Raw genomic sequence first — 14378 nt, 5'->3', positions numbered from 1 at the left:
AGGAGACTGAATAGCTGTCAGGCCGGGCAGGCGGAGACTGAATATCTGTCAGTCAGGCAGGGCAGACGGAGACTGAATAGCTGTCAGTGAAGTTGGGTGGAGACTGAATAGCTGTCAGTCAGGCCGGGCGGGCAGAGACTGAATAGCTGTCAGTAACGCCTGATGGGTAAAGACTGAATAGCTGTCAGTCAGGCCGGGCGGGCAGAGACTGAATAGCTGTCAGTCAGGCCGAGCGGAGAATGAATAGCTGTCAGTCACACCAGGCAGATGGAGAATAGCTGTCAGTCAGGCCAGGTGAGCGAAGACTGAATAGCTGTCAGTCGGGGTGGGCGGAGACTGAATAGCTGTCAGTCAGGCTGGGTTGGCGGAGACTAAAGAGCTGTCAGTCAAGGCGGGCAAGTGGAGAATGAATAGCTGTCAGTCAGGCTGGGTGAGCGGAGACTGAATAGCTGTCAGTCAAGGCGGGCAAGTGGAGAATGAATAGCTGTCAGTCAGGGTGGGTACAGACTGAATGGCTGTCAGTCAGGCTGGACGGGCAGACTGAGTAAATGTCAGTCAAGTAGGTCGGAAAGTGAATACACTGACTCATGCATGCTCCCACTCTGTACCTGGACTTATAATATGCCCATCTCTATATGAGGATCATACAGCCATGACAAGGATTTGTAATCAGGACACCAGTCTGATCAGGTCTAAGAGATTTATTTCTTAATGTCCACAGTTTGTACACTGAGATCTGGTGACAGATCCACTTTCAGGCTGTCATCCAGTCTTACTCTAATAAAGCATAAAAAAGCTCCCGTACCTTGCAATACACTTTTTGGGTTGTATTTCCTCATCCATGTAAGATCTCTGCTTGCTGTCAGTGACTAAGTATTTTCAATTACGTAGAGTGAAAACCCGTCATGTCAGGAAGTCTTCCTGCTCACACAACTGCTTAGATAGTTACAATGTATCAGTCTAGGCAAATCTCTCTCCTGTGCTAATTAATGAGAATTGCAGACATCAACTGTATGTACAAAAATGTTTCCATTCATCTAACAGCAAGCAGAGGTCCTGATAATGGTAAGGAATTGGTGAGGAATTTTATATCCTTGCAGAACTTTTCTTTATAAAGTGATCACAATTCATTAGAATAAAACTGGACAACGTCCCTTTAGATCCATCCATGAGACCCATCTACTCTCCACATTGAAATCGCAGGAAAAAAAGTGCTGGAAATCACAGAATAGAGACATCAATAATCTGCAAATGCTGAATAATGGAAACTAAATTTTCACAAGATCTTGATTTCTTGAGACTGGAATATGAGCCTCGTGCAGAAATCCCGGCACCTCCAGCCTCGGCTGCTATCACTGTGGTTATTAATGGTCGTCTGAGGAAGGTTCTGCCGCTGAATGCACTTGTGAAAATTATTAAGATCTTCTGCTGGCAGCTCCGAAGTAATCACCGAAAATGACGTCCCAGATGTGCTTGATGGAGTCAAGTCTAAAGACGCTGCAGCCATGGCGGACAAGTCCAGAGACACTGCAGCCATGGGAGACAAGTCCAGAGACACTGAAGCCACAGGAACAAGTCCAGAGATGCTGCAGCCCGGGAGACAAGTCCAGAGATGCTGCAGCCATGGGAGAGAAGTCTGGAGACAGTGAAGCCATGGGAAAAAAGGCCAGAGACACTGAAGCCACAAGAGACAAGTAAAGAGATGCTGCAGCCATGGGAGCCAAGTGTGGAGGCACTGCAGACATAAACAAATACGGGGACGCTAGAGCCTTAGGGGGCCAAGTCCAGAGACATTGCAGCCATGGGAGACAAATCTAGAGATGCTACAGCAATGGGAGACAAGTCCGGAGACACTGCAGACAAGGGAGACAAGTCTGGAGACACTGCAGCCTTGGTAGACAAGTCCAGAGACGCTGCAGCCATGGGAGACAAGTTGAGAGACACTGCAGACATGGGAGACAAGTCTGGAGACACTGCAGCCTTGCGCGACAAGTCCAGAGACGCTGCAGCCACGGGAGACAAGTCCAGAGACACAGCAGCCATGGGAGACAAGTTAAGAGACACTGCAGACATGGGAGACAAGTCTGGAAACGCTGCAACCTTGCAAGGCAAATTCAGAGACACAGAAGCCACGGGAGACAAGTCTAAAGACACAGAAGCCACGGGAGACAAGTCCAGAGACACTGAAGCCACTGGACACAAGTGGTAAGATGCTGCAGACATGGGAAACAAATATGGAGACACTGCAGCCAAAGGAGACAAGTCTGGAGATGCTGCAGCCATGGGAGACAAGTGCAGAGATGATAGATACATGGTAGACAAGTCCGGAGGCACTGGAGCCGGTTTTGGCCACACAAGCTGCTTACAGTAGCATGAGCAAGAAGTGCACAAGTGCATTCAGAGGCAGAACCTTCCTCAGACAACCATTAATAACTTTAGTGATAGCCGCCGAGGCTGGAAGTGCCGGGATTTATGTAAGAGGCTCATGTTCCAGACTGGAGAAATCCAGAGGTTTTGAAAATGATATTTCTATTGTTTCATCATTTGAAGATCAGTAACGCCCATGCAATATTTTTATGACGTTGCCTTCTTAGGCTAGGTTCACATTTCCGTTGTTTTGCATCAGTCACATGCGTTGCTTGACGCATGTGACTGATGCGTTGTACAACGGGTGACAAAGAACAGAATTCATTGTCGGACTCCGTTGTGTGCGGACGCGTAGCGCGAGGGGGGCGGAGCGCGAGGGGGCGGAGCCGAGCGGGGCCGTGGCGCTGAGGACGTCAGTGCCGCGGGGACTGCAGGGCTGGGGACAAGTGAGTGTGTGTGTGTGAGTGTGTACACATGCGGAGTGCGGGAGGGGACAGAGCCGAGTGAGGAAGTGTCGACCTCCTTGCACACGTATCCAGGGTAAATATTGGGTAACTTAAAGCAAAGCACTTTTTGCTTGGTTACCCGATATTTATCTTGGATACCAGCGTGCACCGCTTAGCGCTGGCTCCCTGCACACGTAACCACTGTAAATATCGGGTAACTAACCAAAGCACATTGCTTGGTTACCCAATGTGTATCCTGGTTACGGGTGTAGGGAGCCAGAGAGCGCATACGCAGCAAAATCCTACGGATTGTGCTGCTCAAAAAACGTTACAGGCTGCGTTGCTCCCGCCCGGCGGTCAGTTAAAAAACGACTGACCGCGACGCAGCAGATGCAACGCAGCATCATCAGTCACAATCCGTCACTAATAGAAGTCTATGGGGAAAAACTGGATTCCTGCAAAATATTTTGCAGGATACCGTAATTCCTCAAGGCGACGGATTGTGACTGATGCAAAACAACGGAAGTGTGAACCTAGCCTTAGTGTTGCAATGCTGAAGAATGCATGTACCCTTTCCTAATAATGTGCTGCCTGCTGCTGATCCTCAGTTACTTCAGGTCTTAAGCTGATCGTATCTTTTATTGCCACTTCAACCAGAAAATATCAGAAAAATGGAAAAAAAATTGGCCATATTAGATTTTCTCCAACTGTTAAAAACTGTCTAATGTAGAATAATGATGGGGTTATTTTCTGACTGAGGCACAGTGGACTCATCAGGGGATGATAGCAAACGTGAAGTCAGAGCTAAAAACTCAAGATCAGCACAATAAAAATTTACATCTGAGACGGTAACATGGTGCCCATAGATGGCGCTATACTCCATGAGTTGTGGCTGATAGCTACAAAAGGATTAGGCTAAAACCACAGACCGTGAATGGACCTCCCCTTAAAGAATCCTGACAGTATCACAGAATATATCATGTCGTTATAATGTTATAAAGGGACAGTTCAGCGGACAGGACAGATTTATCAAGAAGCAAACCTTCCCTCCGGCGGAGGAAGATGCACAGAAAGATCTGCTACTTGATAAATCAACGCCTATTCCATCCACTTGTGATGCTGCTCAATGTCACAACAAAATTCACTAAAGAGGTCCAATCTGCACAGGATGCGGAGTATTGCTTTAATAATGCTGTATACTCCAGTCACAGACAAAGCTGCAGCCGCACTGTTATGTCAACTGATATACGGCTGTACTGCATGGCAGGAAATGTTCAGGTGGTCTCCAGAAAATGTAACATGAAGATAAGGATTAAAGCAGCTTTGGCTGTGACTGCAGTAAAGACAGCATGGTACTGATGAGAAAATTATACAAGCTACTCAGCACAATGCGAAGACTGAACCTGAAACTCAAGCCAGATCTACCGAGAGAGCGGACACTGAGCGGCAGCACAAGAGTCACAATCAGATCTCGGGAATCAATGAGGTTTCTGATAATCAATGCCCATTGTGTGAATACAGGAACCCTTCTGCTGACAATAAACCTGGGGTCAATAAAAGTATGTGAACCCAGAGACAGCAGAACGCTCCACAGTGAACATGTCATAAAGAAAGAGGTGTGAGGGACAGACAACATGGTGCACGCAGCCACCCATCCATCCACCCACCCACCCATACACCCATCCATCCAGCCACTCACTCATCCACCCACCCATACACCTATCTAGCCACTAACCCATCCATCCAGCCACTCACCCATCCAGCCACCCATCCACCCACCCATCCATTCATCCATATCTAATAGTGGAGCAATGATGGAAATCTACAATCTACAGTGTAACTAAGATCTAACTATAAGAGAAAGATTAAATGATAAATATATCCTGTATTATATACTCCAGAGCTGCACTCACTATTCTGCTGGTGCAGTCACTGTGTACATGCATTACATTACTGATCCTGAGTTACCTCCTGTATTATACTCCAGAGCTGCACTCACTATTCTGCTGGTGCAGTCACTGTGTACATATATTACATTACTGATCCTGAGTTACCTCCTGTATTATACTCCAGAGCTGCACTCACTATTCTGCTGGTGCAGTCACTGTGTACATACATTACATTACTGATCCTGAGTTACTTCCTGCATTCTACTCCTGAGCTGCACTCACTATTCTGCTGGTGCAGTCACTGTGTACATACATTACTTATCCTGTAGAGATCCTTACTTACCTCCTGTATTATACTCCAGAGCTGCACTCACTATTCTGCTGGTGCAGTCACTGTGTACATACATTACATTACTTATTGGGTTCCATCTCCATAAGTATTTGGTGAGTAATTTTGACCTGCTGATTTTCCGCATCTAATGCAAATCTATTGAGAAAATCTGCATATCAAACTCATGAGTTCCCACAAGAGAAGTTGTGATGTTGCCCAGTTCAAAAATCGATTCCTAGGTCAGTTTCTACAGACTAAAAACAAAAGTGTAGTGGGCATGAGATTTAGAGAAATACCATCCACTTTGCTGCAGCTTTAAAAGGGAACCAATCAAGTCAGTGCTATACTGGCACTATCAGGCTGATTCTATACATATCTATAGTTGTCAGCTCGGATGTTTAGGTTTTGAAATCCAAAAAAGTAAAGGTTATAAAATTATCTGCTTGTTAAGTGACAGCAGCAAAGGAGCAGATAATATAATCAGTTATCGCCTCCCCGTTAGAATTAGCATTAGTAGTCTACAAAGGATTCACTTTGTCTCTTGCAGGACCTGTGTGAGGTCATACTCATGTGACCAGAAGGGGCGGGACCTCAGCCAACAAAGCTGGATACCAGGTCACATGGGTATGACCTCACACAGGTCCTGCAAGAGTCAAAGTGATTTGTTTACTAATGCTAATTCTAACAGGGGGCGTTGATAACTATGAATATATTATCTGCTCCTTTGCTGCTGTCACTCAACAAGCAGCCAATTTTATAAACTACTTTTTTTTATTTCAAAACCTAAACATCCAAGCTGACCACTACAGGTATGTATAGAATCAGCCTGATCGTGCCAGTATAGCACTGTATGTATAGAATCAGCCTGATAGTGCCAGTATAGCACTGTATGTATAGAATCAGCCTGATAGTGCCAGTATAGCGCTGTATGTATAGAATCAGCCTGATAGTGCCAGTATAGCACTGTATGTATAGACTCAGCCTGATAGTGCCAGTATAGCGCTGTATGTATAGAATCAGCCTGATAGTGCCAGTTTAGCGCTGTATGTATAGAATCAGCCTGATAGTGCCAGAATAGCACTGTATGTATAGAATCAGCCTGATAGTGCCAGTATAGCACTGTATGTATAGAATCAGCCTGATAGTGCCAGTATAGCACTGTATGTATAGACTCAGCCTGATCGTGCCAGTATAGCACTGTATGTATAGACTCAGCCTGATAGTGCCAGTATAGCGCTGTATGTATAGACTCAGCCTGATTGTGCCAGTATAGCACTGTATGTATAGAATCAGCCTGATAGTGCCAGTATAGCACTGTATGTATAGAATCAGCCTGATAGTGCCAGTATAGCGCTGTATGTATAGAATCAGCCTGATAGTGCCAGTATAGCGCTGTATGTATAGAATCAGCCTGATAGTGCCAGTATAGCACTGTATGTATAGAATCAGCCTGATAGTGCCAGTATAGCACTGTATGTATAGACTCAGCCTGATCGTGCCAGTATAGCACTGTATGTATAGAATCAGCCTGATAGTGCCAGTATAGCACTGTATGTATAGACTCAGCCTGATAGTGCCAGTATAGCACTGTATGTATAGAATCAGCCTGATAGTGCCAGTATAGCACTGTATGTATAGACTCAGCCTGATCGTGCCAGTATAGCACTGTATATATAGAATCAGCCTGATAGTGCCAGTATAGCACTGTATGTATAGACTCAGCCTGATAGTGCCAGTATAGCACTGTATGTATAGACTCAGCCTGATAGTGCCAGTATAGCACTGTATGTATAGAATCAGCCTGATAGTGCCAGTGTAGCACTTGTATATATAGAATCAGACTGATAGTGCCAGTGTAGCACTGTATGTATAGACTCAGCCTGATAGTGCCAGTGTAGCACTGTATGTATAGAATCAGCCTGATAGTGCCAGTATAGCACTGTATGTATAGACTCAGCCTGATAGTGCCAGTGTAGCACTGTATGTATAGAATCAGCCTGATAGTGCCAGTGTAGCACTGGCTTTAGGTTATATAGGAAATTCCTGGCGATTGGTTCCCTTTAAGATGCTGCATTTTTTGAACACTGAAAATACATAGTGTAAATAACACCCCAAATACTCATGGTGTGAACTGAGCCTACATTGCCTGACTCATACTGTGCAATCCTCATACATTGTGCCTCTTCTGCGTGATGTCTGCTGTCAGCTCTCACCACCCACACGCCAGCCATACCCGTCTCTGCACGCACTGCCATTCTTTAATGGATTAGATGGATGAGCAATGTGAATTGAGTTGCAATAATATTAACCATGTGTTCTCCGAATGGTAGAGGTTACTGGGGATGATGACCACATAATGCCAGTACATGGGACCTTATATTCGTTACAGAACACTTCCCCCTTAAAGCTGAACTCCCCATTAAATATCAAATCCTGTTTCAACCTCTTTGTTTAAGGGGTGAAAACTGGGTGACCATCAATATGGTCGCCGTCGCAACAGACTCTGCTTTCCAAGTGTCCCGATCCTGAGAATGGAGGAACAATAGTTATTTAGTGCTTATTCCACTTTTCCCCGGGACCGTGAAAGCAGGTGCAGCATTGCGCTGTTCACTGGTAACTGGGGTGTCTGTTGTGCGGTGACAATAAACCAGCAATCCCCTTCACTTTCAGGATCGGTGATGGTCTAAAAGATGAGACCCCAGTGATCATAAAGTGATGCATATCCTAGCAATATGGCATCACTTATGAAGCAGAATAAGAATACATCACAATGAAGATTTAAAGGCAACTTTTCATTGTTCCAAGTGTCTGACCACTGGAGCTCCAACCATGATGGTCGTGCACATTGATCCACCCACCGCGTACAGATCGGACGGAGATAGCCGAGGGCTTTACCTAGCTTAATCCTCCTTTCCCACAGATAGAGGCAGTGTGCATATATGACCATTGCTCCATTCAGACGGGGGGGGGGGTGGGGTGGGGGACACTAACCCCGTTCTTGGTGAAGATCCCAGTGGTTGGACATTTGACGATGTATCACCTATCCACAGGATGCACATTATGGAGGATTACCTGTGTCAAAAAGGCTTTTTTTCAGCTTTTGGGGGAAATGCCATTTAGGTTTCTGGCAGTGGAGACTGCGTGGTTAATAAGATTGTCTTAAAGGAGCATTGACAAGGCAGAAATCCAGGCAAGAATTTAGGGGCTTTTATTCCCTCCTTTGGGTTGACACTAGAAATTCTGAAATCTCACCTTAGCAGCGTCTGGGAGAAGTACTTCAGGGTGTTCGCAATGTCCGTCCCTGTTGGCACTGGGTACGTGTTGTGGATGACCCGGTGGTGGTACTCATGAAGGTATCGGATCTTGGAAGCAACTGCATGTAAAAAGAATGGAAAATTAGAGATCAGCGGCGTCAAAAGGAGCAGAAGTCTCTTATGTATTTTGGATGACACTTGTCTATCCAAGTCTATGGGTGCGGAAAAAAAGCCATTGATTTGTAAGGGTACGGTGCAATTTTTGACATAGGAAATCGTTTTTGGTTCTGTAAATCTTATTCACAGCAGATATATAAAAATGAATTCTGTATGGATGTCAATACTGATGAAAATTGTATTACTCAACCATATAAGAAATAGTCCAACTTTAATCCAGAAAAAAAAGACAATTTTTCACCATTATTTTCACCTCCTTGTCAGTGAATAACATTTACAAAAGCAAAACAGATTTGTTTGTTATGAATTATAAAAAAAAAAAAAAAAAAAGATTGGTTGCTGTAAGGATGACTTGAAAAGCTGCCATCCAAAATACAGAAGAGATCAGAGCATGCCAAGATATTGTTTTTCTATATTTGATCAGGGTGAAAAATTATGTATCCCAATCCAATAACACTGTCCCCGGTGCTGGGATGTTAGGTTTTCCTACGACTTAGGCTATGTGCGCACTTTGCGTCGAGGTAGTTGCAGTTCAAAAAGCATCCTCTGGCAGAAAGGGCAATGCTTTTGGCATGAAAAACGCAAAGAAAGTAGCCTGTGCGCACCTTGCTGTTTTCATGAGTTTTTAGTGCTTTTCCGGTGCTTTTAGAAACGCTGCAGTTTTGTATTAAATTGAATGGATGGGAAACACAGCCAAAATGGCAAAAACAATTGACATGTTGCTTCTTTAAACGCAGAGTTTTTGCCCAAAAATATGCAAATATCACGCAGCGTTTAGAACAGCATGGTGTGCACAAGAAATCCTTATTTCTCATAGACTTTGCTGGAAAATCAAAACGCATGCATTTTGGCATTAAAAAGGTGCAGTTGAAAACGCTGCTGAAAAGCATGAAAAAATGCATCGTGGGCACATACCCTTATAGATAGGAGACATTTTTCGGTTTTTTTGGCATACAAGAAAAATAACTGATGGTAAACATGGATACACTAGCCAAAAGATTGATGTAGGACAGGTAACTACAATCTATTACTCAATATTTCACAGAAAAATCACTTTACTAAAATATTAAATCTTTATTATACAAAGAGAATTTTTTAAAAAAAAATTTTTTTTACATACAATTCCTATAGGATATACATAGACCAAGAAGTCAACAAGCAGCCAAATACAATAAACCTAGACCGATCATATAGCAGAAAGACCAGTGATATCCCCCAACCAGGTTCAATATATCACTGTGCCAATCATCTTATTTATATATATGATTGGAGAAATTTAGTCTAGGCGTGTCTATACCCTGAGATTCCCATAGATCAAGAAGAAGGGAATTTTGTTTACTTACCGTAAATTCCTTTTCTTCTAGCTCCAATTGGGAGACCCAGACCATTGGGTGTATAGGCTATGCCTCCGGAGGCCGCACAAAGTATTACACTAAAAGTGTAAAGCCCCTCCCCTTCTGCCTATACACCCCCCGTGCTCCCACGGGCTCCTCAGTTTTGGTGCAAAAGCAAGGAGGAAAAAATTATAAACTGGTTTTAAGTAAATTCAATCCGAAGGAATATCGGAGAACTGAAACCATTAAACATGAACAACATGTGTACACAAAAAAACAGGGGCGGGTGCTGGGTCTCCCAATTGGAGCTAGAAGAAAAGGAATTTACGGTAAGTAAACAAAATTCCCTTCTTCTTTGTCGCTCTATTGGGAGACCCAGACCATTGGGACGTCCAAAAGCAGTCCCTGGGTGGGTAAAATAATACCTCGTAATAGAGCCGTAAAACGGCCCCTTCCTACAGGTGGGCAACCGCCGCCTGAAGGACTCGTCTACCTAGGCTGGCATCCGCCGAAGCATAGGTATGCACCTGATAGTGTTTCGTGAAAGTGTGCAGGCTCGACCAGGTAGCCGCCTGACACACCTGCTGAGCCGTAGCCTGGTGCCTCAAAGCCCAGGACGCACCCACGGCTCTGGTAGAATGGGCCTTCAGCCCTGAGGGAACCGGAAGCCCAGCAGAACGGTAAGCTTCGAGAATTGGTTCCTTGATCCACCGAGCCAGGGTTGATTTGGAAGCCTGTGACCCTTTACGCTGGCCAGCGACAAGGACAAAGAGTGCATCCGAGCGGCGCAAGGGCGCCGTACGAGAAATGTAGAGTCTGAGTGCTCTCACCAGATCTAACAAGTGCAAATCCTTTTCACATTGGTGAACTGGATGAGGACAAAAAGAAGGTAAGGAGATATCCTGATTGAGATGAAAGGGGGATACCACCTTAGGGAGGAATTCCGGAACCGGACGTAGAACCACCTTGTCCTGGTGAAACACCAGGAAAGGGGCTTTGCATGACAGCGCTGCTAGCTCAGACACTCTCCGAAGAGAAGTGACTGCAACTAGGAAAACCACTTTCTGCGAAAGGCGTGAGAGAGAAATATCTCTCATTGGCTCGAATGGTGGTTTCTGAAGAACCCTCAACACCCTGTTCAGATCCCAGGGTTCTAAAGGCCGCTTGTAAGGAGGGACGATGTGACAAACCCCCTGCAGGAATGTGCGGACCTGTGGAAGCCTGGCTAGGCGCTTCTGGAAAAACACAGAGAGCGCTGAGACTTGTCCCTTAAGGGAGCCGAGCGACAAACCCTTTCCCAGTCCAGATTGAAGGAAGGACAGAAAAGTGGGCAAGGCAAAAGGCCAGGGAGAAAAACCCTGAGCAGAGCACCACGACAGGAAAATTTTCCACGTCCTGTGGTAGATCTTGGCGGACGTTGGTTTCCTAGCCTGTCTCATAGTGGCAATGACGTCTTGAGATAACCCTGAAGACGCTAGGATCCAGGACTCAATGGCCACACAGTCAGGTTGAGGGCCGCAGAATTCAGATGGAAAAACGGCCCTTGGGATAGCAAGTCTGGTCGGTCTGGTAGTGCCCACGGTTGGCCGACCGTGAGATGCCACAGATCCGGGTACCACGACCTCCTCGGCCAGTCTGGAGCGACGAGGATGATGCGGCGGCAGACGGCCCTGATCTTGCGTAACACTCTGGGCAACAGTGCCAGCGGAGGAAACACATAAGGGAGTTGAAACTGCGACCAATCCTGAACTAAGGCGTCTGCCGCCAGAGCTCTAGGATCTTGAGACCGTGCCATGAACATCGGTACCTTGTTGTTGTGCCGGGACGCCATGAGGTCGACGTCCGGCATGCCCCAGCGGAAACAGATCTCCTGAAACACGTCCGGGTGAAGGGACCATTCCCCTGCGTCCATGCCCTGGCGACTGAGATAATCTGCTTCCCAGTTTTCCACGCCTGGGATGTGAACTGCAGAGATGGTGGAGGCCGTTGCTTCCACCCACAGCAAAATCCGCCGGACTTCCAGGAAGGCTTGCCGACTGCGTGTGTCGCCTTGGTGGTTGATGTATGCCACCGCTGTGGAATTGTCCGACTGAATTCGGATCTGCTTGCCTTCCAGCCACTGCTGGAACGCTTTCAGGGCAAGGTACACTGCCCGTATTTCCAGAACATTGATCTGAAGCGAAGACTCTTGTTGGGTCCACGTACCCTGAGCCCTGTGGTGGAGAAAAACCGCTCCCCACCCTGACAGACTCGCGTCCGTCGTGACCACCTCCCAGGATGGGGGTAGGAAGGATTTCCCCTTTGATAATGAAGTGGGAAGAAGCCACCACCGAAGGGAAGCTTTGGTTGCTTGAGAGAGGGAGACGTTCCTGTCGAGGGACGTCGGCTTCCTGTCCCATTTGCGTAGGATGTCCCATTGAAGAGGACGCAGGTGAAACTGCGCGAAAGGGACTGCCTCCATTGCTGCCACCATCTTCCCCAGGAAGTGCATGAGGCGCCTCAAGGGGTGTGACTGGCCTTGAAGGAGAGATTGCACCCCTTTCTGTAGTGACTGCTGCTTAATCAGCGGAAGCTTCACTATCGCTGAGAGGGTATGAAACTTCATGCCAAGATATGTCAGCGATTGGGCCGGTGTCAGATTTGACTTCGGAAAATTGATGATCCACCCGAAACTCTGGAGAGTCTCCAGGGTAGCTTCGAGGCTGCGTTGGCATGCCTCTTGAGAGGGTGCCTTGATCAGCAGATCGTCCAAGTACGGGATCACCGAGTGACCCTGAGAGTGTAGGACCGCTACTACAGTAGCCATAACCTTGGTAAAAACCCGTGGGGCTGTTGCCAGACCGAACGGCAGTGCCACGAACTGCAGGTGTTCGTTTCCTATGGCGAAGCGCAGGAAACGCTGGTGCTCCGGAGCAATCGGTACGTGGAGATAAGCATCTTTGATATCAATCGATGCAAGGAAATCTCCTTGGGACATTGAGGCGATGACGGAGCGGAGGGATTCCATCCGGAACCGCCTGGTTTTTACGTGTTTGTTGAGCAGTTTCAGGTCCAGGACAGGGCGGAAAGACCCGTCCTTCTTTGGGACCACAAACAAGTTGGAGTAAAAACCGTGGCCCTGTTGCTGAAGAGGAACAGGGATCACCACTCCTTCTGCCTTCAGAGTGCACACCGCCTGCAGAAGAGCCTCGGCTCTCTCGGGGGGCGGAGAAGACCTGAAGAATCGAGTCGGGGGACGAGAGGTGAACTCTATCTTGTAACCGTGAGACAGAATGTCTCTCACCCAGCGGTCTTTTATTCGTGGCAGCCAGGTGTCGCAAAAGCGGGAGAGCCTGCCACCGACCGAGGATGCGGGATGAGGAGGTCGAAAGTCATGAGGAAGCCGCTTTGTTAGCTGCCCCTCCGGTGGTCTTTTTAGGACGTGACTTAGACCGCCATGCATCAGAGTTCTTTTGCTCTTTCTGAGGCCTTTTGGACGAGGAGAATTGGGACCTGCCCGCGCCCCGAAAGGACCGAAACCTCGACTGCCCTCTCCTCTGTTGGGGTATGTTCGGTTTGGGCTGGGGTAAGGATGTATCCTTTCCCTTGGATTGTTTGATGATTTCATCCAAACGCTCGCCAAACAATCTGTCGCCAGAAATTGGCAAACTGGTTAAGCGCTTTTTGGAAGCAGAATCTGCCTTCCATTCCCGTAGCCACAAGGCCCTGCGGAGTACCACCGAATTGGCGGCTGCCACCGCCGTACGGCTCGCAGAGTCCAGTACAGCATTAATAGCGTAAGACGCAAATGCCGAGGTCTGAGTGGTAATGGATGCCACTTGTGGCGCGGACGTGCATGTGGCTGCTTCAATTTGCGCTTGACCTGCTGAGATAGCTTGTAGCGCCCATACGGCTGCGAATGCTGGGGCAAAAGAAGCGCCGATCGCTTCATAGATGGATTTCAACCAGAGCTCCATCTGCCTGTCAGTGGCATCCTTGAGTGAAGCCCCATCTTCCACTGCAAGTATGGATCTAGCCGCCAGTCTGGAGATTGGAGGATCCACTTTGGGACACTGAGTCCAACCTTTAACCACGTCAGGTGGAAAGGGATAACGTGTATCCTTAAGGCGCTTAGAAAAACGCTTATCTGGACAAGCATGGTGATTCTGGACTGCCTCTCTGAAGTCAGAGTGGTCCAGAAACATACTCGGTGTACGCTTGGGGAACCTGAACCGGAATTTCTCCTGCTGAGAAGCCGACTCCTCTGCTGGAGGGACTGAGGGAGAAATATCCAGCATTTGATTGATGGATGCAATAAGATCGTTCACTATGGCGTCCCCGTCTGGAGTATTAAGATTGAGAGCGCCCTCAGGATCAGAATCCTGATCAGCTACCTCCGCTTCATCAACTCGAGATTCCCCTCGCTGAGACCCTGAACAATATGATGATGTCGAGGGAAAATCTAAGCGAGCTCGCTTAGTCGGTCTGGGGCTGGGGTCTGTGTCAGAACCCTCAGCCTGGGATCTACGAGATACCCCTGGAGGACATTGTTGGTCCAACTGAGGGGGGCCAGGGAACAAAGATTCAACAGAGTCCCTGTG

The 14378-nt window shown here is 47.2% G+C and overlaps 1 protein-coding gene across 6 annotated transcripts in view; it reads right to left on the bottom strand.

Moving 5' to 3' along the window:
• UNC79 (unc-79 subunit of NALCN channel complex) overlaps nt 1–14378 on the bottom strand; it is a 218308-nt gene that overhangs the window by 191571 nt on the left and 12359 nt on the right. For all 6 annotated transcript variants that reach the window (XM_075330270.1, XM_075330274.1, XM_075330271.1 and 3 more), the window contains exon 2: nt 8286–8406. In XM_075330270.1, coding sequence (XP_075186385.1) covers nt 8286–8406 — 121 coding nt within the window. The remainder of the gene's footprint in view (nt 1–8285; nt 8407–14378) is intronic.

Source organism: Anomaloglossus baeobatrachus, chromosome 12, assembly GCF_048569485.1.
Source record: "Anomaloglossus baeobatrachus isolate aAnoBae1 chromosome 12, aAnoBae1.hap1, whole genome shotgun sequence".
Lineage (NCBI taxonomy): Eukaryota > Metazoa > Chordata > Amphibia > Anura > Aromobatidae > Anomaloglossus > Anomaloglossus baeobatrachus.
Note: the sequence above shows the minus strand (reverse complement) of the source record. Positions and strands in the feature narration are given on the sequence as shown.